Below are 21969 nucleotides of genomic sequence, written 5' to 3'. Positions count from 1 at the left end.
GTCTCTCCACTCTATCTGTGCCTTTGGGTGTATTTTTACCCCTTCCCATGAGCACTGAGGTTATCATCAGGACTTCAGCATGTCGGTAACACTTGCTTGTGTTTACTCCACCAGCAGGGAACTCACGGAGCAAACACTCCTAACTGTAACAGACAGTGCACAAAGGAAGCATTTGCATCTCTCTGCCAGGTCAGGAGCTTGAAGGAGACACCGGGGAAGGTGCGAGGCTGGGAGGATGCAGCATGAGATGGCTCCGTACTCTCCCCATTCTCTCTGCACTGTGCAGGAAAAGCACCTTTGACAGGAGAATGAGCCAAAAGATAGTTTTCCAAAGCTGATCCCACAGGATCCCCGCTTCTATTTACTGGAATCTACATGGCCACTCCTTAGAAACACAGACAAGTTATTCTGTGGTGAGATCATCCTCTGTTGAGATGGATTCCATGACAGGGCCTTGGGAAAATAGAGCTATGTGGTCAGAAAAGGAGAGAGTATCAAAACAGTGCCGAGGAAAAGGAACTGCAAGTCTGACCCCGGAACCTCTGCTCACAGGGTACGTGACACTTGATAGGAGTAAGCTGTCTTGTTTGTGTCTATGGGCATCCGATTCTGTTTCCAAAGGGAAAGGGCATAGTACTTATCATGGGCATCTTGACTGGACTGCAGGAAGGCTGTGGCCACCTTTGCAAGGGTCATTCTTTATCACACCCTTCCAGACACTGCCTTTCAAAGACTCAGCATCCCGTGCAATGGCCTTTGTCACTTGCTCACCTGTTCGCAGTCTCCTGGTAAGTCTTTGCCTTACTTTGTGCCCCTAGTGGAGACTGTTGGTCCCTTCTGCTTGTTTGGTTTTAATGATGACTACCTGACATCAGGTACATCCTTGGCACAGATTAGGTACTCAGCAATATTTGTTAAATGGATAAATGAATTAATACAAGTAATTTTTAGTGAGATGGACATAAACCACAATTTTGAGATGCAAACTACTCAAGGTCCTTAAAAGGGAAGGAACTGACCATCTGTTGAAGGACTGGGGATGTGTTAATCATCAGGAACTGATTACCTGTTGAAGGACGGGGTGTGTGTTAATTGTAGTGGAAATGGGGGAGATAGAATGAAGAGCAGCTGCAGAGATTGCCTTTCCGGGGGAGCTCTTATGCAGTTTCCAGTGTTCTCCCTTTGCCCATGTGACTTACACAGTAGTTATAGTTATTTTCTTTGTAAAGCAGGGCTAAAGTCATAGCTCAGTGGCAGAGTACTTGCCTAGTTGCTGGGTTTGATCCCCAACAACACCAGAAGTAATAAAAGGTAGTAAGTGACTGTGGCAAGTTGAATCAAAATTACCTTCATGAGCTCATCTGTTTGGATGTTTAGTTACCAGGGAGTGACACTATTTGAGAAGGATTAGGAGGTGTGGCCTTGCTGGAGGAAGGGTGTTACTGTGGAGGGGGGGCTTTGGTATTTCAAAAGGCCGTGTCAGGCCCAGTCTCCACCCGGTCTCCTGCCTGTGGGTCAGGATATAGCTCTTGGCTACTGCTTAGCACCATGCACGGGGCCCTGCCATGACAGTAGACTAGAATTCTGAAACTGCAAGTAAGCCCCAATTAAATAGTTTCTTTTATAAGAGTGGCCTCGATCATGGTATCTATTCACGGCAATGGAACAGTGCTTAAGGCAGTGACCCCATGACAAGAGTCTAATTAGGGCACTGTATGGACTTTTTCTGGCACATGGCAAGAACATTTTTCAATTGTTATTATTGTTGCAAGTAAGAAAATGGGATGTGGAGGAGGGAGGAAGGGAGAAGGAAAGTTTACTGAATAAGATTAAATGTGAATCCTGGGAGACGGCAGAGACGACCTGGGCTCTTCCTGTGCTGCTCAGTTCTGCAGGACCTTGTCAGGAGCCCCCTGTCTCCAGGAATCACATGCAAAGTGAAGGCTTTGAGCTTGATGATGTCTGTGCCCTTGAGTTGCAGTTAGTGCATAGGGTTGGGTCTGGAGGAGACACAGTATTGCATGTGAGACACTGAGCAATGCATGCGGGAGGATGGTATTGCTCTGTTTCATTTTCCCCCATTATAACAATAGGTTATTAAGAGAAAGAATAGCATATTACCCATGACACTTCTACCCTGATACACACATACCAGGAGACTCAAATGGCCATATGCTTGCTTCACTGATTGATTTGGTGGAATGTTAGTATTGGAAAGAGTCCCAGTGGATTCAGAAGAGAAGGGCAAAACAAAGAATAATTCCTCTTTGAAAATCCTCGGTCGTCTTGGACATGTTTTCTGCTCTCATCTTCTGTCCTTCAGGAAAGAGAGGTTGGAAACGCCTGGAAACAGTCCAATTGGTCAAGTGCTTTCTGTGTAAGCAAGGAGACCTGAGTGAGATGTCAGAGCCCACAAACAAGCTGAGCACAGTGAGGTCACACTTGTAATGCTAGTGCTGGGGAGGAAGAGTCGGGAAGACACTTGGAGCTTGCTGGCCAGACGGCTTAGCCTGTGTGGTTAGCTCTAGGCCAACTGAGCAACTCTGTCTGAAAACCAGGTGTGTGGAAGCCGAGGGAACAACATCCGAGGTTCTCCTTCAGCCTCTGTGTGTACGCATATACATGTGCATGAGAAACACACACATGAGAGAGAGAGAGAGAGAGGAGGTGGGGAGAGGGAAGAGGGATGATAGAAGATAAGTAAGAAAAACAGCGAAGAAAGAAATACGATTTCTGCGAGTCTCCTCCATCCTGGGGTATATGTATGGCAGCCTGGGCGTGCACAACTCCAAGCTATTATAATGGTTTTGCGATCCTTCAGGAGGTCCTTACTGCACATTTCTCCCTCTCTCTTCACACCTTCAACATTTCATCCACTCCTCTGTACTACATCCATGAACTTGCTTCTTGTATCACCCAGGAAACACATAGCCAGAGCCCACCTGTGTCTGTGCGCGGCTTCTGCTTCCTGTGCTTTCCATGCTCCTGCCTAGAACTCATCTTCCTTGACCCGGGAGCCTCTCGCACAAAACTCTCTCCAGCATTCTCTCTCCCTTCCAAGTTCTGATCGCAGGTGCATCTCAGGCTGTGTGTTTACATTTGCCCTTGTATGTGGGTAAAACTGTCATCTCCGTTCCCCCTCTATCCGATGTTCCCATTTCTCTGCTCTCTGTAAAGCAACCCCAAAGCTCTTAACCACTGTCTTCACTTCCCCGTGTCTCATTTCCTCTCAAGTTTTTCCTCCTCATTCTTTGGTTTCTATAATCGCTTCACAGGTCACCGAAGACGTCCACATCACCAATTCTCTGTGTTAATTCTTTATCTTTTTGGCTTTGTCAGCTCTTTTCATTCTACTTAGAAGTCCCTCTCTTCAGAATTCTTCACTGGGCTACTGCCAAAGAAGTCTCTCACTCACTATCCCATGTTCCAAATTAACAGTCGGTTCTATTAATCTTAGCTTTGTAGTGTATCAGGAATCTTTCGCGCTTCCCAACTGCGAGCCCGCTCCCAGCTTTCACCCGTGCTGTTGCGATGGTCTACAGCCGGCTTCCACATTCTGTCCCATCCCAAGTCCATTCTTAACCCTACTAACCAGGGTCATCCATTTGAATTAGATAACATCGGTCATCCACTCAAAATTCCCTGGAGCTTTCCATTTCTCTTCAAGTAAAAGGTTGAGCCATGGACAGCGGTCTGCTGACCTAGGGTGACTTAGCTCCATGATGCTGTGTCCCAAAGTACCCCTGTGCTTCTTCTCAGCCTTCTGCTGTACTCCCAGACTCAGCTGGATCCTAGAGCCTTACTGTGCCCTGACCATTCTAGACTCCTACCCTCAGTCTTTTCTGTGTGCTATTTCTTTCTCCTCTCTCTCTCTCTGTCTCTCTCTCTCTGTCTCCCTCTCTCTGTGTCTCTCTCTGTGTCTCTCTCTCTGTGTCTCTGTCTCTGTCTTTCTCTCTCTCTCTCTGTCTCTCTCTGTCTCCCTCTCTCTGTGTCTCTCTCTGTGTCTCTCTCTCTGTGTCTCTGTCTCTGTCTTTCTCTCTCTCTCTCTCTCTCTCTCTCTCTGTCTCTCTCTCTCTCTCTCTGTCTCTCTCTCTGTCTCCCTCTCTCTGTGTCTCTCTTTGTGTCTCTCTCTGTGTCGCTGTCTCTGTCTCTGTCTCTCTCTCTCTCTCCCTGTGTGCATCTCTGTGTGTCTATCCATGACTTGTTTCTTCATTTCCTTTGAGTCTTTATTCAAATGCTCCTGTTTCTCCACGAAACCACCCAGTACAGTGTTCCCTCATCACGCTCTTGCTCTTGTGTTTCCTGCTTGCACTTTTCACGTTGCCCATATTTTCAGTCTCTCCTTGTTGACACTTCCCTAAGAGGTCAGCCATTCTTCAGCATGCGTGACCATGCTAAACCATCATGAATACTAGTTACCTATAGACGGGAAACAGGGGTTCCAAACCAAGCCAGAGCACATCAGACATTCTCTTTCAAACAACAACCCGTTTCAACTTTTCTATCAATCTAGTTTGAAAATTCTGGCATACCAATTTAAACATTTTATCTTATTTTTTGAAAATCTCATAATTGTACCTATTGATAATGTAAAAGATAACATGCACTAATCAGATCAAGGTACTTTTGATGATCATTAGTTTTAAAAATAATGTGTATGTATGTGTGCGGGTGTGAGCACATGCATGTACACAGGCACTTCCATGTGTGTATGGAGGTTGGAAGATGACTTACAGGATCTGTTTCCTCCTCACAATACATAGGTCCTAGAGATTGAACTCAGGTTTGTCTGGCTTGGTGGCAAGCGCCCTCTCTCGGTGAGCCATATTCCTGGTCCCCTTTGAGCTCTTCACTTTTAGTTCTTTATAAAATATGACAGGTTTTTGTGAACAATAGTAATATAGGGGGTCACTGGAACCTTTTCCTATTGTACTTTGGTACCCATTCTCCAAATCCTTGTTCCTTGCTCTCTGACTCCCTTTCTGAGCATCTACTAGTGACACTTTTAGTCTCTTTTATGTCACCTTTTGTTGGTTTGTTTTAGCTCCACATATAAGAGTAAAGATATGGCATTTGCCTTTATTTTTTCCGGTTTTTCAATTTCCACCATCTCCTTCATTTCCAAATATGTGGGTGATGGATGACTGATCCAAAGTGGAAAGAATAAGGCAGTTTATCCACTGGATTTGCTGTACAGTCATATAGGCTGTATAGAGAAACTGTGCAGAATAACACAGTAGGAATGTCAGGAGCAAAATTAAGCAAAAGAGAAGCCCCTGTTTTTGAGCATGTGTTCTGTTGCAGGACCTGGGTTAGGTCCTGGCAATGGCAAGGCAAATAAGAACCGAGTTATCTTATCCAGCTGTCCACAAGCTTCTGGTTATGTCACAGGGTGTTTGTGAGGTAGGCATCAAGCATATAGCGGAGATGGCACCTTCTCTCCCATGTGCATTGCAAGTGAGGTCGTGTTTTATTGCAGGAGCTTCATAAGAGTACCAAATTGCTTGACATCTGATCCATTTTCCTACACACCCTAACGTTACCTAAAAGGTTTTGATTCTACAAAGAACAGGATATCAATCCACACACCTATGAACACCTGATTTTTGACAAGGAAGCAAAAATTATAAAATGGAAAAAGAAAGCATATTCAACAAATGCTGCTGGCATAACTGAATATCAGCATGTAGAAGAATAAAAATAGACCCATATCTGTCACCATGCACAAAACTCAAGTTCAAATGGATCAAAGACATCAATGCAAAGCCAACCATGCTGAACATCATAGAAGAGAAAATGGGAAGTGCATTTGAACGCATGGGCACAGGAGACCACTTCCTAAATATAACCACAGCAGCACAGACACTGAGAGAAACAATTAATAAATGGGACCTCCTGAACCTGAAAGGCTTCTTTAAAGCAAAGTACGTGGTCAACAAGACAAAATTGCATCCTACAGAATGAGAAAAAAATCTTCACTAACTCTACATCAGACAGAGAACTGATCTCCAAAATAGGCAAAGAACTCAAGAAATTGGTCATCAAAAGAACAAATGATCCAGTAAAAAAAATTGGAGCACATATCTAAACAGGGAACTCTCAATAGAGGAATCGAAAATGGCTGAAAGGCACTTAAGGAAATGCTCACCATCCTTAGTCATCAGAGAAATGCAAATCAAAACAACTCTGAGATTCCATCTTACACCTGTAAGAATGGCCAAGATCAAAAACACTGATGACAACTTATGCTGGAGAGGTTGTGGGGTAAAGGGAATACTTCTGCATTGCTGGTGGGAGTGCAAGATGGTACAACCCCTTTGGATGTCAGTGTGTCGATTTTTCAGAAAATTAGGAAACAGCCTTCCTCAATACCACTTTTGGGTATATACCCAAAGGATGCTCAATTTACTACAAAGACATGTGTTCAACTATGTTCATAGCAGCATTGTTTGTCATAGCCAGAACCTGGAAACAACCTAAATGCCCCTTGACCAAAGAATGGATAAGGAAAATGTGGTACATTTACACAATGGAGTACTACACAGCAGAAAAATTAATGATATCTTGAGATTTTCAGGCAAAGATTGATGTATCTTAAAACATCATATTGAATGAAATAACTCAGACCAGAAAGACAATTATCACATGTACTCATTCATAAGTGGCTTTTAGACAAAAAGCAAAGGAAACTAGCCTATGATTCACAAACCCAGAGAACCTAGACAACAATGAGGACCCTAAGAGAGACGTACATGGATATAATCTATGTGGGAAATAAAATGGCAAGATCTCCCAAGTAAATTGGGAGCATGGGGACCACAGGGTAAGAAGCTGACATGGTTTGTTCAAAGCTACGCCACACATGGGCTGAGTCTAGCATTTGGAGCAGAGCCCTTCCGCCTCTTGGATCTACTTCTATCTATAACTGTCCTTCAGAACGACTTCTCTTATTAGTATTTTTTCCTTTCTTCTGCCTTTTTAATTTTCTTCTATCACTCAGTTTGGTCTTGGGAACTAAGGCAGTCACCTGTGTATCCCTAATTACAGACTTATTTGAGGCATGTCTGAAAACACTTTTAGTTTGTACCCTGTCGTCTGAACATGAAGAGGCCAACAAGACAAGGGACAATTAAAACAAGAGTAGAGGCTAGTCATCTCAGTGATTTTCTTGTTATTATCTGTGAATGCCTTATCAGAGATGGGCCATTACAGTTTAAATGATGAGAAGAGCTTGAAAGAGCTTTGAAACTTCACCAGACACTTCCTGCTTCAAGTTGTAGCCCATTGTTTTCCAGACTCCCATTTCTTCCTCTACAATGAACAATAACTTTTTGATTAAACAGCTGGCAGTTGCTATTGAATGCCTCACATTTAATAACGAAGTCTTCCTTCAGAACAGGAAATTTTATCTAAATTGCTTTGCTCTTCTTGGTGACTGAACTTCTAAAGTCTGACAGGACTGATAGCATGGAAAAACAAAAATTTCATTCAAGAAGACGATGATTACTTTAGAAAAGAAACAGCCTTGAACTAAATGAATAATTCAGAGTACATGCTGCAAAGCAGAAGTCAAGGCATACGCGTTGTCCGCTCTGTAAACATTATTAAAAAACAATCAAGTTTGTATTGACACATTTATATTGGCAAGACCACAGACAGCAGCTGAAAGAGGAAGAGACCATAAGAAGCAACGCTGTAGGAAGGACTTTCTTGACCGGATTCTGTCTTCTTCATGGGCACCTACCATTTCCTGCTTAGGATGGTGTGCTCTGCACCAGGCTACATGATAAGCCCCTCATCTATTATCTTCCACCCCAACCTCAGCCCTTCCTTCCTTCCTGATGGTACTTAACTTTTGGTTGACTCACTTGGGACCTTGGCAGAAAGGAACTGATAGACACCTAAGGGTCATTCTCCAGAGCTGCACAGCAAGGCAATGAGAAGTCAAAATGAACCAGGAGGAACAAATGGAGACATCTCACGAGAGTTTATATTTATTTTTATTAAAATTTTGAAGTTAAAAATATGATTGTATCATTTCCCTCTTCCTATTCCTTCCTCCAAACCTTGACAACGCGTCCTTCCACACCAGGTACCAGGTCTTTTTCACGTCATTGCCTCTTTTTCTTTAATTGTTGCTATAGTTACTCGGGTATATGTAGCACTATCGTCTGTCTGTCTGTGTATCTATCTGTCTGTCTGTCTATCTACTCACCTGTCGTCAATCTCCCTGTTTGCCACCCATGTAACAGTTGCTAGTGGGTATTATCAGGAGAACTCTATGATTTATTTGTATATTTCATAAAGGATAGGATGAATAAGGGGTTTTTCCTTTGTGTTGTTTTCAAATTTCCCCTCCCCCCATTAGTCAAGTAGAAAAATCTTTAGAAGTGGTCTTCCAGTGGTGAATACCCTACTTACACATTTCAAATTCCTCCTCGGATATGGTCTTATGCCAAGCTCTAAGGACTGAGTTACAAGCTTCCTTTGGCTGAGGTAAAACCGTATCAGTGATGTATTAGGGTTTCCATGCAGATCCAACTGTTGTGTGGTGACAGACAAGCCAGGTATCTGCCAGAGACTGTCTATGGGAGACCAGGCTGGCACCTCTAAGTCTCATTTCTGAGTGGCTCAGAAATTGGCATTTTTAACAAACTCATGAAGTTCTCCTATGGCCTAGCCAAGTTTGAATATTACCAAGAGGCCTTACATTCAAATTCTACAAATTCAGCCTCCATCAAGAGTTGCAGAAAGAGCCAAAGACTATAGGCTATGTCTTGATATTTAGAGATACTAGCATTTGGGACCAGAGTGTAGGCTTCCAGACAGACTGTGACTATGTAAAAACATAAAGGAGGTGGGGAGAGAGAGAAAATTTTTTTGTTCTTTACCATGTCTACTAGACCCTGACATATTCCAAACAACACGGGTTGTTGAAAATGTCAATCACCAGGCCTTTGGGGAGCTCTGCTTTGCTCTGGGAAGCTTCAAGCTGTTGTGTGAGGAAGTGTACCCTTTCACCGCTGACAGATGGCTTCTGGATGCTTGTATGTTAATGTAACAAGTAGCAGATGGAGGTGGGATCAGAAGACTTTCCATGTCCTTTCTGACCTGATAGTCCCTGCTACCCATATATGTCCTCTGTGAACAGCAGGCCTTTAATCTGTTGTAGGAAGACCACTTAAATCTTCACCTCATAGGACAGAAAGACAGGTGACATGAGCAGCTAGCTGGGGTATCATTAGGCACTGTGCACAGTACATTTTGTCTGGACCCTTGGGAAAGATGGCAGCACTGGCCGTGGCCTCAAAGTGTGGCTGGTAGCTCTGTTGACAGAGTGATTTGGGGGCTCAAACTCAACTCTCCTTCACACTGTGACTTCTGAGCTCTCCTTGCTTATAAAGACTGAGAGCCGAAGTGGGAGTGTGCTTATCCAGTAGAGCCAAGTGGCTTCTGTGAGGGTTTTGGCAATTTGTCTGAAAATACTTCAAACTAAAGGATCTTTGAGGTTATTTGGTGAAGATAAGAATATCTCTTTTCCTTAATAACACGAATAACATTGCACTTATGAAAAGCATTTACAACCTCATAAAATACTTTACAGTCTATTTGCTGGGTATTTACAGAACATCTGTATACGATGGACTGCTGCTATCTAAAGCGCCTAGGTATGGTGGTGTGCCTGGAACTCCAGCACCTAAGAGATGGAGACAGGCAGACCAGAAGTTCAATGTCATCCTCAGCTATGTGGTGAGTTGAGGTTAGCCTGGACTACATAAACCACGTTTAAAATACAAGGTGCATGGTTGCAAGCTCCGAGGTACGGTAACTTCCCCTAGGCCACAAAGTGTGAACAAGAGAGGTAAGACATAGTCAGAGGCTTGCCGACTCTAACCCAGGTGCTCCTTCTCTGTCTCCCAATGTTTCTGTCGTCTACCAGCTGGGTGTTTTCCTCTGCAAGAGCAGAATCCACTTCCGAGCAGAAGGCAGTGCCATGTGGTAAAGGTTTGCATCTGGGTTTGAATGTTGCTATTGCCCTCAGTGTCAGAAAGTCATTTCACCTTCATGAGCATGTCAGTTGAGCAGACTGGGTGCCTGGTATTAAGATGATTGCAAGGATTATAAAGTACATACATTTACATACAATAGCAGGAGCTATTTGCTCCTGTGGCTTTTGAGGCAAAGACTCTCTCTCTCTCTGAGTTTGACGTTAATGTGCTCAGCGGCAATGCTCTGCAGAGACAGGAGGTTCATGGATGCCAGCCTGCCTTTCTCTGTGCCTGTTGCTCTGACTGCTAGAAAATCCATCTTATCTCGAGCTGAAACTACACTGTTATCGTTCACCTAGTAGCGTATGTATTGGTTGCTTGTCTTGTTGCTGTTACAAAATGCCCAACAAGAGCAGCCTAAGGAAGGGAAGGGTCATTTGACTCAGAGTTCTAGGGAAGGACTCTTACGTTGGGGCAGGCATGGCGGCAGGAGTATGAGACAGCTGGGCATATTGAAGCTGCCATCAGGAAGAGGGAGAGGTGGACACTGGGGCTCAGTGGCTCACAAATGCATTGTTTGTTCCGTCTAAGAGCCTAGCCTGTGGGATATGCTACCCAGAATCAGACTGGGTCTTCCCATCTCAAGTAATCTAATCTTGGAAGTTCCTCATAGACAATGCACGGAGTTTGCCTTCTTGTAGTAGGAAGCGGCGGGGCTGTGTCCCGCCACCCGGCCGTCGGCTAGCTTTACACCCGAAATAATTACACGGAAACTGTATTCTTTTAAACACTGTCTGGCCCATTAATTCCAGCCTCTTTCTCACATCTTGACTAACCCATATCTAATAATCTGTGTAATACCACAAATGGTATCTTACCGGGAAAGATTCGGCACGTCTGACCTGGCGGCTGGCTTCATCCCAACTCTCTCCCTGAGCAGAGGCATGGCAGTCTGTCTAACTCAGGAGAGGCGTGGCATCTGACTGAGCCATGTACCTCACTTCCTTCTTCCTGTTCTGTCTACTCCACCCACCTAAGGGCCGGTCTATCAGATGGGCCAGGCAGTTTCTTTATTAATTATCCAATGAAATCATCAGATAGATAGAAGACACACCTACATCACCTTCTAGGTGGTTCTAGGTAGTTCTAGATCCTGTCAAGTTGACGGAGTAAATTGTCACAGTGCACATTTCACTCCCTTGAGCTTGAGCCCCTGGAGCAAATTGAGCTCCTCTCCAGGGCTCCTTCCTCATACTTGAAGACTTTGCCAAGACCACCCATCAGCCTTCTTCAAACTGAGCCCCTGTCCTTCAGCCATTCATTCCTTTATTTGGCTCCCAGGTCCGTCACCACCTTCTCAATCCCTTACGAAGAGTGTCTGTTTATTTTGCGAGGTCAGAGAGTGACACATGATTATCTGGACAGATTAACTCAGATTAGAATCAGTACCTTCTCACAGACCAGTTTAAACTCCCAGTATCCTTTGGGCAGTCTGAACTCATGCAATGGAAGAGAGCTAAGACCTGCCCCCATGCATATGTCTGTCTACTCTTGGCTCTCCCACAGTTTAAGAGGCTTGTTTTTACTAAGCATGGCAGCTTACAGTGTTAAATTCATCTCTGGTTGACTCTGATTCCTGCCTATTAATGTCACCTTTAATCTAGATAATGTTGCATCAAGACTCTTGTGACTAAAACCGTTAACACCAGCTTCATAGTTCCCTACAGATTCAAGAAACACTGATACTGCCAAGTCATAGATAAGATTCTAAATGTGACAGAATTACTTGACCTCGTTATTTGACATTGATCTACAAATCCAAAGCATCTTAGGTTGACTCTGGCTTATGAACTTGGGAAGAGAGAAAGTGTTGGGAAGAAGTGGTGGGAGAAGGGCTGATGGAATGGCCTGCTTTGTAAAGTGCTTACAGAACCCGAGTTCAAGCCTGAGCACCCACACTGAAAACAAAGACCAATGTGATGGTTTGCCTTTATCATCCCAGAGCAGGTGAGGCATAGGGAGAGGTTCTCTGTGGGCTCCACGGCCAGCCAGCCCAACCTAATCGTCTAGCCTCTGGCTATCTCCGAAAAATTGTCCCAAGGAAGGACACTTGAGATTGTCTCCATACATGCTTCCACGCATGCACAAAGTAGTGGAGACATTTAGATACACAAGAGCTGTCAGGAAGGGACAGCCTCCTTGTCGTGGAGGTTCCGGTGAGGGTAGAAGAGGACAATGCTAGGACTGAGTTCCTAGGGAAGAAACATGGTTTGACAAGTGTTTTGTAAGTCAGTAGAGCAGGCCACATGCTGTCTGCTCTTGGAGAACATTCCTCCTGGTGGGTGTCTGTGTCCTGCTCTGTGGCCTTCCTTGTGGAACCCCGCTGCAGCCTTCTGGTTTACATCCACAGAGACATCTCACAGGTCGCCACGGTGCCGCCTGCTTTGTGTTTGCATTGGGGTTGACTTCACAGCCAGCTGGAAACTTGCCTAGCTTCCTGCTTTGCTGTGGCCCTCCCTGCTCTGCCTGGCTTGGATTTAGCAGGGAGTCCAGTTTGCATGTGTAGAGCGCATGTCACATTTGCCAGCACAGCTCCCCTCCCTGTGACATTCTAGTTCTCCCTCCCAATGCCAGAGGTGCATTTTTACAGTTTGATTGTTTGTTGAGTGCCGCCTGGGTTTGTCAAGGAGACGGATAGGCGGAGATTGCAGAAGGGCTTCTTGGGCATCCTTTCATGTCCTTCTGGTACAAGCTCCGTGGGTTGTGTGCACCACGATAGGAAATGATGAACGACAGCAAGACAACCTGATGGACACTCAACAAGTGGCTCACTGCGCACAGCTGGTGATGTCCCCTGTCACAGTTGAGGAGTTTTGAGGGGCCTCTGGGTGCTGTGCAGACCTCTGGACTGAACAGTCAACAGTTGTGGGCATCAAGAATCATGTTAATGATATCAGATGGACGCCCTTTGTTTCTCTAGTTGCCCTCAAAAACCTGTTATGCTCACAGGCCGTCAGGAGAAGGGATGTATGTGTGTGTTTTTCATAGTCTAAGGCAGAAGCCGGGCTTAGTGTGTGCCAGGTCTCCTATCACCACAGCAGCGGGACATCTGGAGCAAGTGATCCTGTGTTCTGTGGAGGAAACTCCCTAGGGAGGGCCTTGACATTCTTCTGGAATGAGGCTGCTCCACACAGCAAAGCAAGGTTGCGGTAACTTCCCTCCTCAGGAGTGCCTGGAAGCCTTCCTTCTGGTGGAGGTGAAGCTTAAGATCAATGTCTTCATTCAGTGCCTTATTAGGACTTCATCATGTCTTTGTAAACAGGGATGTAGCAGGTGTCAATTCATTTGTTTATACTGGAAACTCATTCCCTGTGTAATTAGGAAAGGGAATGGGGCCCCTTGAGAGGTCTCTCCTCATCCAGGGAAAGAAACCCCCGATTTCCCTCCTGTGTTGTGCCGTCCAATTCTTACACTGTGTAGTGTTGATTCCCAAGGGCTTTGTTTGCCAAACAGGAAATGCAAGTTTTCCATAGAATACATACTGGTCTTTTAAGCAGGAGGATGTTCTTGTTTAAAGTCACATAAAGAGGGCTGTTCCTTCTTGATCTGAGCCCTGGGTCCCGTGGCTGATTTTCTCCAGCCTGTCAGTTACCCTTAGCTGCTTGCTTTTCTAAAACAGGATTTATGTTTGCCTGGATATCTAATTTCTCATGGCGTTGTATTAGAAATGCGATGCTTACCCTTTACACTCCTGATAGATGCTAATTGCATGGCCAATTCCCATAACCACCCCCAAACCACTTAATAGTCAGCACCTTGTTTAATAGCTCAAGTGAGCTCAAAGCCTTAGATTCAGGACTAAGGGGGAATGGGGTTTTTCTGCAGTCAAAAGAAGGGGTAGGTTTCAGATGTGTGGAGAGTACTGCGTTATTTGTATCAGACTAGGAGAGTGTGATAAATTTGATAAAAGCAAAAAGATTTACATGATCTGAAGAGAAACTGCAGCATTATTTGGGATGATGAGAACGTAGCCAATGAAAGCTGTAAGTTACTGGCTTATCAGAAGGGTGGCTCTTGATCGAATTAATTTTCAAGTTGCCCACTGTTTCTTCTTCTTTCTGAAATACAGCTATCTGGCTTCCCTGTTGGCAGCATGACTGCCCGACAGAGTTAAATTTGCCACCCCCTCTCCTTTCTGGGTGGAAAACAATGAGAAGCTTTTGTCTTGTTTCTTTCCAGCTTTGCGTGTAAATCTCAAGAGGTGGAGATGGCACCGGAAGACGAGAGAAAAGGACGATCACATCTCACTGACTTTATTTATTTCCCCAAGGGTTATCTGCATAATGCAAAGTGCCTCTCCTGACGAACTCTTTTCTCAGTCTGAATTACCCAGTTTCATGAATTGCTTATCATGACATTTGCCTTGGTGGGCTTTCACAACTATCTGACTATCTTCTTCCAATTGTGAAGATTGAGGAAGCATTCAGTCATTCAAAGAAGAAATCTACGTTGGCTAGGTAGTCCTCTTGACACTGGAAATGCGGACATGAAATTGACATGTTCTCTGCTTTAAGGTGTCCTGTGGGAGGACACAGGCAATGAGCAGAGCACCCATTTTGGAGCTATGTTTTGATAAGAGCAAGACAAGCTAAGTGCCGGAGAGTGACCAGGTGGCTGGGAGGTGCTCTGTAGAGGGCTCTCAGGGAAGAACTCTCAGTAAATGGCACAAAGGAGCAGACACAGGGCTGGGTCCCGAGATCGAAGCTCTATTCCATCCATACCCTGCCAAGGATGGAAGCGATGGTAGTCAGGACTTAAGAAAAAGCTTGAGGGTGAACACTGTGGGCCAAGGTCAGTAGAACAGCCAACTTCCTCCTTGGTCTGGAAAGGCAAGCCCAACTGTGACCAGGATCTTAGAGATACTAGTGTGTTGTGGAGGTACAATGTTATCAGTCAAATGGCGGTGAGGGATTCAATGGGTCATTCTAGTGTACCGTCCCAGAGATCAGTAAGGAACCAGCAATGAAGACAATAAAAAGCCTAAAAATAATGCAACGTGTTTAACGCCGCTTGTTCTGAAAGCTTTTCTCTGCAAATCATCTCAATCAGGCTGCAGAATGACCTGTCTCAGTCACAAGAACTTCCCCCTTCCTTCTAGATGAGTCAGTCAAGTGAGGACTTGTAATTTATTTGGATGAATTGTACTTTTATGTTGCTATTGTAGAAAAAGACGTTGGCTTGTCGTGTAACGCGAGCATGCATCAGGATACGCAGCCCCTCCCTCAGAAGTCTAGATACTTTATGAGTGATCTAAGGCTCACCTCTCTGCAGATTTTTACAGGCTCTGTTTTTCTGTGTTCTAACTTTTGGGGAAGTAATAACTTGGCTACGGTTTCTGTAATGGCATCTCTTCATGGAATATATAAACCGGCAGTGCAGGAGAGTGGCCACAGCCTCGAGTTCAAAGTTTATCACCTACGAGCTGCTGCACCATGCTATGACTATTAGCCTGGCTGATGTCCTTTATGCAGAGTTTGCAGTTTTTTAAGCTCCCGGGTGTTGCTATACACGCATTCAATGTGCCGATTCTGCCTGCTGCACGGATTCTCTAGTGAGTCTTGCCTTTTGGAAGACGTTGGTTGCCAAGAAGGCAGCATCTTGCACTTCTCCGTGTCTTGAAGAGGAGACTCTGGTGGGGACATAGAACATTGGCGCACCAGTGTGGTGTGCATAGCCTGTGAGTCACCTGGTCCTGGAGGGCAGTGACAGACCTCCAATATTTGCTTCCGCCACTGTTTCTAAGGTACAGGCGTTGCCATGGTGAGAAGACAGGCAGGATGGGAAGTTGGTCTTTTTGATTATTTCATCCTCCGTGCAGTCATGCACTCTACTCATATTGGCTAAGGCCTCCACCCAGCTCAGCGAGATGGGCTGGCAGTATATTAAATAGAAGGAAGAGAGCACCTGCACCAGAAACTCCTCTCCCCCTGACAGAGGCAGATGCTTGGAAATGCAGGCGAAGGCAAATGGTTTGACAACATTTTCAATTTATTAGTAAAACAGCCTTGTAGAAAATTATGCTTCTGCCTCTCACTCCAAATACAGTGGTCTTCATTTCTTTCTAGGCTGTTTCGTATCCACCAATGTTAAACATAATTTTTCCATCGTTATCTCCCCAGCACATAAATAACTTTTTATTTTATGTCCTCTGCAGAAAATTATTTTGTATATATTTTTCCATTTTCACAATCTGCATATTTATCATTTTTAATGACTATAGTAAATTCTTAGAAGCTGATATATTTTATAATGTATGCTTTTTTTCTCATTTGTTGTTATTTGGCTTGTTTCTAGTTTTTTTCCCCACTATATTGCGCTGGGAACCCTTTAAGAGGAAGTATGTAATATATTGTTGTTCTAAAGCAGCTTTGACAAATTGTTTCATCCAAAATGGTTCATTCAACACATAGAAAAGATTGAATTCCTGTGAAGAAAACATAGCCTATCTTCTGAAGGGAAATGTGTATCTCCTTAATTATGTTTTGAGTTTCCATTTATAATGGAAAGATAATTAGTGGAAAAAGCCCTGATGTGTTTCATATTTGTAACGAGGGTTTATACACAGTCTTCCAAACTGCAGGCTTCTGGAGACGTAGTTATGAGCTGCGCAGCTTGGGTAAAAGGCTGTGGGATGACAGCCCCCACGGTAACAGTTTCGCTCTCTTTCCCTTTCCTTGGACAACTGGAAGTCTTCAGTTCTTCCACACTTTCCTTCTGAGACCCTTTTAGAGAAACACTTTGCCCTCCGTCCCCCCAGGGGGCAGTGAGCTCAACCACAGTGCGGAGGTCCTAACATGCAGGCAAAATGAGCGGAGGAAGGAATGGGAAAAGCATGCGCAGATCCGGCTCTCGCTTGGAATTGAAATGCACAGCTCTCTCCATCTCGCCCCATTGAGAGTCCTCAGGGCTCCCAGCACTGTGATGCTAATCTTGGCGGTCAACCTGATGCATTTGGAAAGAGAGAACCTCAGTTGAGGAATTGCCTCCGTCAGACTGGCCTTCTGGACGTGCCAGTGGGGACATTTTCTTGATTAATGATTGATGTGGGCTATTGTCGGTGGTATTGTCCCTAGGCAAGTGGGCCTGGGTTGTATACGAGAGGAAGCAGACTGTGCCTGTGAGCCACCCAGTAGGCACCGTTCCACCATGGTCTCTGCTTCCAGCTTATGTAAGCCAAGGAAACCCATTCATCCAAGCTGATTTTTGTCATAGCAAACTAGAAGAGGAGCTGAGTGGTACCTGCCATGGAGAGAATGGAGGCTTGTGACCAGCTGGTCTCAAGAAAGCACAGATTTTAATATCTCTCCCTGGCTACCTGGTGTTAGCACAGCGGAACCAGGGTGGTCAGTTGTTCCTGAACTCCCATCCTCTGTGAGTACACCTGGGACATGTTGGGTGTCACAGGTTGCCGACTTCGGTTTCATGTAGCAGGACTGTATGTGTCCATCTGTTCAAAGCTCGTTGCTTTATTTTCCTGTTACCCATTGTGGCGTTTGGAGTACAAGGCAGGTTTAATGAGTACTTTGCGATTGAGTGCCGGTGGGATGTGCTGATAGGCAGTTGTCCAGTCATTTACAGGGCTCTCCTGGGTGTTGTAGAAGTGAGCAGTGGCTACATCCCCCCAAACTAGAGTGCAACATTTGCCTCCATTACCTGGGCACTGGAGTCAGAGGGAAGAGGGCCTTAGCATAGTTCTATACATGGACTTTATCCCTGTTGGATGCACATGGTGGACCGGACATGCTTACATTCTCTCTACCTCAGCTCACTGACCTGTAACATGTGGGTCAAACCACTTTCCTCTGAGTTTGTGCAGGGGTAATTGCTCGGCATGGACATTCAAAATACTGTCTTCTTATCCACACTTCCACCCAGTGGTAAGGGAGATATGGAAGGCATGAGTTGCCTAGACAACGTGCCCAGTACGGTCATGAAGATGATCTCTGTCATGGTACCTGTCATTTAAAGTATGGAGCATATTAAACTCTTCAAACTAGCAGCTGTGTATAGTTATGCATTCCGCACGGCACCTCTGGGTTCTGCTTTAAGTTCCTCTATTAACAACTCTGTTCTTTGGTCCTACAGGATCTATGAGCGTGTGATAGACCCTCCAGAGACCAACCTTCCTCCAGGAAGCAATCTGTGGCTTGGGCAACGGAACCAAAAGCATGGCTTTTTCAAAGTGAGTTCTGAATTTCATGTATGTTGAGAAATGCTCAACTTTCTCTTTATTATTTTAATTAGAATGTAATTAAATCACTTCCCCCTTTCCACTTCAGCCTTTCTCACAGTTCCCCCAACTCTCCTTCCAAAATCATGGCCTATTTGCCTTTGATTATTGTGCTGGTTTGAACGAGAATGGCTCCCATAGACTCCTCTACTTAAAGTTGGTTCTCAGTTGGTAGATCTTTTGGGGAGTAGTGAAGAAGGTGCAGGTTTATTGGAGGAAGTGTGTCACTAGGTAGGGGTAGATTTGGAGAAGCCCAGGCTATTCTCAGTAAGTTCTCTCATTCTGCCTAATGTTTGTTGTCTCAACAAATAAACTGTCACCTACTTACTGCTCAGTGCCATGCCTGCCCACCTGCCTGCCCGCCACCATGTTGCCCATCATGGACTCTACTGCCCTTTGGAAGCGTGAGCCCTAAATTAGATGCTCTAAGTTGCCTTGGTCATGGTGTCTCTTCGCAGCACTAGAAAAGTAACTAAGACAGTTATAATGTTACACAGACATGCATAAATTCCAGCTATATCATGCTGAGTCAGTTTGGTGTTAAACTTGCATGCGTATAATTTCAGCACTGTCTGCTTGGCATCTGATCGCCAATTAGAGGAGTTCGTTCCTGGGAAAGTAATTATCCCGCCCTCAGCAGTTGTCAGTTTCCCAGAGTTCTTGGTCAGTAATGGGGTCCCTTGGGATTTCTTCCTTCCACATTTACATGTTTATTGGTGCTGTCATTGTTTGGGGCTTGTTAGGCCACCATATTGTTCAGAAATCATGGGTCCAGCTTCTCCATCATGTCTAGGAGACAGAAACTCATAGTGGCTTCCTGATCCTGTAGCTCTTACAGTTTTTCCACCCCCTCTTCTGTGAGGTCCTCTGTGCTTTAGGTGCAGGCAGTATTTCTGGGTGTATGTATCCAATTATACTAGTGGAAGGGCATGGTGATAACAATTGAACACTTACAGAATACATATGGTTTTAATTCACTCAGTGGCATAATGACTCTTAAAAGTCAGCGTTTTGAAAGTAGACAGAGAGCTAAGTGGTTTGCCTAATGGCTTATAGTGTTGCATGCCCCTTGGATAAACCACACAGCTCTCTGTCCTGGTAGACCTGGGCAATCCAGAACATAAAGGACTCTGGGTGTATCTCATTAACTCTTAACTCTGGGAGATTTAAATAACTGTGGTGTTTGAATGAGAAGGGCCCTTAGACATTCACGTGTTTGAGAACTTGATTCCCAGTTGGTGGAACTGTTTGGGAAGGACCAGGAGGATTGGTCTTGTTGGAGGAAGTTTGTTACTGGGGGCTGGCTTTAAGCCAGCACCATTCGGAGCTACTTTTTTTTGGCTGGTTTCCTGTTTGTGGACTGAGATGTGAGCATTCAGCTGCTGATCTAGCTGCCTACCACAGCACCTTCAGCTACCATTGTAGACTCTAAGCCTTCAGAATTGTAAGCACAATTAAACTCTTCCTTTTTGTGTAAGTTGCCTTTGTCTTTTTTTTTTAAATCATAGCGATAGAAAAGATTGGGTCCATCATCAGCATACCTGTTGATTGAATCTGGGATAAGGATCTATTTATAATGTGAAATTTCAGTCTCTTTGATTTCAGCCTATGAAGACAATATAGTAACTGCTTTGTTGTTTTTGTGGAAACATAAAGGCACCAGGCTAAAATGAACTGAAAATGTAATACCATGAAATTTTAAAATATTCTTGTTCTATAAAGAATGACAGACTTTTGCCTCTGGCAATAGGACAGACTTGATATTTTAAAAGTCCTCCCGGTTTGAAATACCTATAAATGCCTTATAAAATATAGGTGAAATCTTTTAAAATTCATCATTGTACTTACAAGAAGAAAAACCTGTAGGGACTAAATATATGGAGGAGAGAAAAAAAAAACCAGGAGAGTATATTCTAGACTGGAACCATAGCACCTTGGTTTTCTCCTTTAAAAGTTAAGATGTAATTTACACATAGTGCAAGTCACATCTCTAAATGGGTAGCTTTGTGAGCTCGAGAGATTTTAGTTCATGCCTGAAGCTGATGTGAAGATAAAGAATTGATTGCCCCAGCATCTCCAGCTTAATCCTCCTGTCCTTCTTAACCCTAACCACTTGTCTCTTCTGACTCTTTAGCTTTGCTTTTCTAGCATGTTCCATAAATGAAATCAGTTGTGCATGTAGACATTTGTGTAACTATGACCATTGGAATTCATCCAGGTGGTTTACTTTTTTCTAGTGTTGAGCAATGTTCCAGTTTTTCAGTATGATTGACTACAGTATATAAGCTTACCTTTTGCTGCTGTGATAAATATGACTGAGCAACTTATGAGAAGAAAAGATTTATTTGGCTTCTACTCTATGTCATCGTCCATCATTGAGGGAAGTCAGGGCAGAAACTCAAGCAGGAACTTGAGCCAGGAACTATAGAGGCATGCTGCTTACTGGTGTTCTCTCATGCTCACGCTTAGGTAGCTTTATTATAAAGACCATGACTACCTGTGAGGGAATGGTGTGGCCCACAGTGGACTGGACCTCCCAAGTCCAGTGTCACTTAACCATCAAGAGCATCTTCCACAGACACACCCACAGGCCAGTCTCTTCTGAGTGACCCCTTGATTGGGACTCCCCTCTCAGGTGACTCTACGATGTGTCAAATCGACCATAAAAGCTTACAAACATGCCGGGTGGTGGTGGAGAACATCTTTAATCCCAGCACTAGGGAGGCAGAGGCAGGCGGATCTCTGGCCAGCCTGGTATACAAGAGCTAGTTCCAGGACAGGAACCAAAAGCTATGGGGAAACCCTGTCTTGAAAATAAAAAAAAAGAAAGAAAGAAAAAGAAAAAAGCTAACAAACACATACATGCTTGTTACGCAATTTCTCAACAGATGGAAACTTTTTCAGTTTTCAGCACTTGTCAAGGCAATCTCTGTTTGCAGATAAATATTTGTGTGAGTAAAAGGTTTTGCTCACTTACGTAAATATGTAGGTGTGAGATCACCAAGTCAGAAGTCAATGTTCAAGTTCACAGGAAACTGCCATATTCTTTTACAAACTGTGTGAGCCATGTTGCACCCCTGCTGCCAGTGTGCGGAAACTCTAGCTGGAAGGCCGCGTTCCAATAGTCTGCATAGGGAGAGACGCGTCTCAGGTCCCAAGCATCCTGGAGGCTTGGATGGGGACTTCTGAACGAAAGCTAAGGCTCAGGGGAGGGGAGGCAGAGGGACTCAATCACTCAGCAAAGCTGGATGGTCCAGAACCCAGACTGCTTCCCTTTAAACCCCAGCCCTGTCACCATGTGGGCATCACCCTAGGCTTAATGCATCCTTTAATATCAAAAAATTATCTCCAGGTGGTCCTCGGTTGGTACCTTGCCATTCCTGACGTGTAATGTGATTGATTAACTTTGGGGAAGTCGCTCTCAGTCAGCCCTCTTGATGTACCCCACTGACTAATTGTTGAAAGTAAGGGTTTATGAATCATTATGGGTGACAATGAAAAAATGAAATCCTGTTCAGTTGGTCCTTCAAGGACTACAGAAATGAAGTTAACAAATAACTTTTCAGCTCCTAGTTTTGAGACACATAGAGAAGAAAAGCATTGAAGAATATGTGCTCACCAGGGATGATACATTTGACTGGGAGTGGCTGAACTGAGAACGCTTCTAGAAATGGAGACTCTAGTCCTTCG

At 44.5% G+C, this 21969-nt stretch overlaps 1 protein-coding gene across 1 annotated transcript in view; it reads left to right on the top strand.

Annotated features, from left to right (window-relative positions):
* Nell1 (neural EGFL like 1) overlaps window positions 1-21969 on the top strand; it is an 834960-nt gene that overhangs the window by 166814 nt on the left and 646177 nt on the right. Inside the window, 1 exon segment of the mRNA XM_038313841.1 lies at window positions 18135-18231. Within this exon segment, the coding sequence (XP_038169769.1) occupies window positions 18135-18231 (97 nt within the window).

This window comes from Arvicola amphibius, chromosome 12 (assembly GCF_903992535.2).
Source record: "Arvicola amphibius chromosome 12, mArvAmp1.2, whole genome shotgun sequence".
Lineage (NCBI taxonomy): Eukaryota > Metazoa > Chordata > Mammalia > Rodentia > Cricetidae > Arvicola > Arvicola amphibius.
This window is presented reverse-complemented; position numbering and strand designations above follow the sequence as displayed.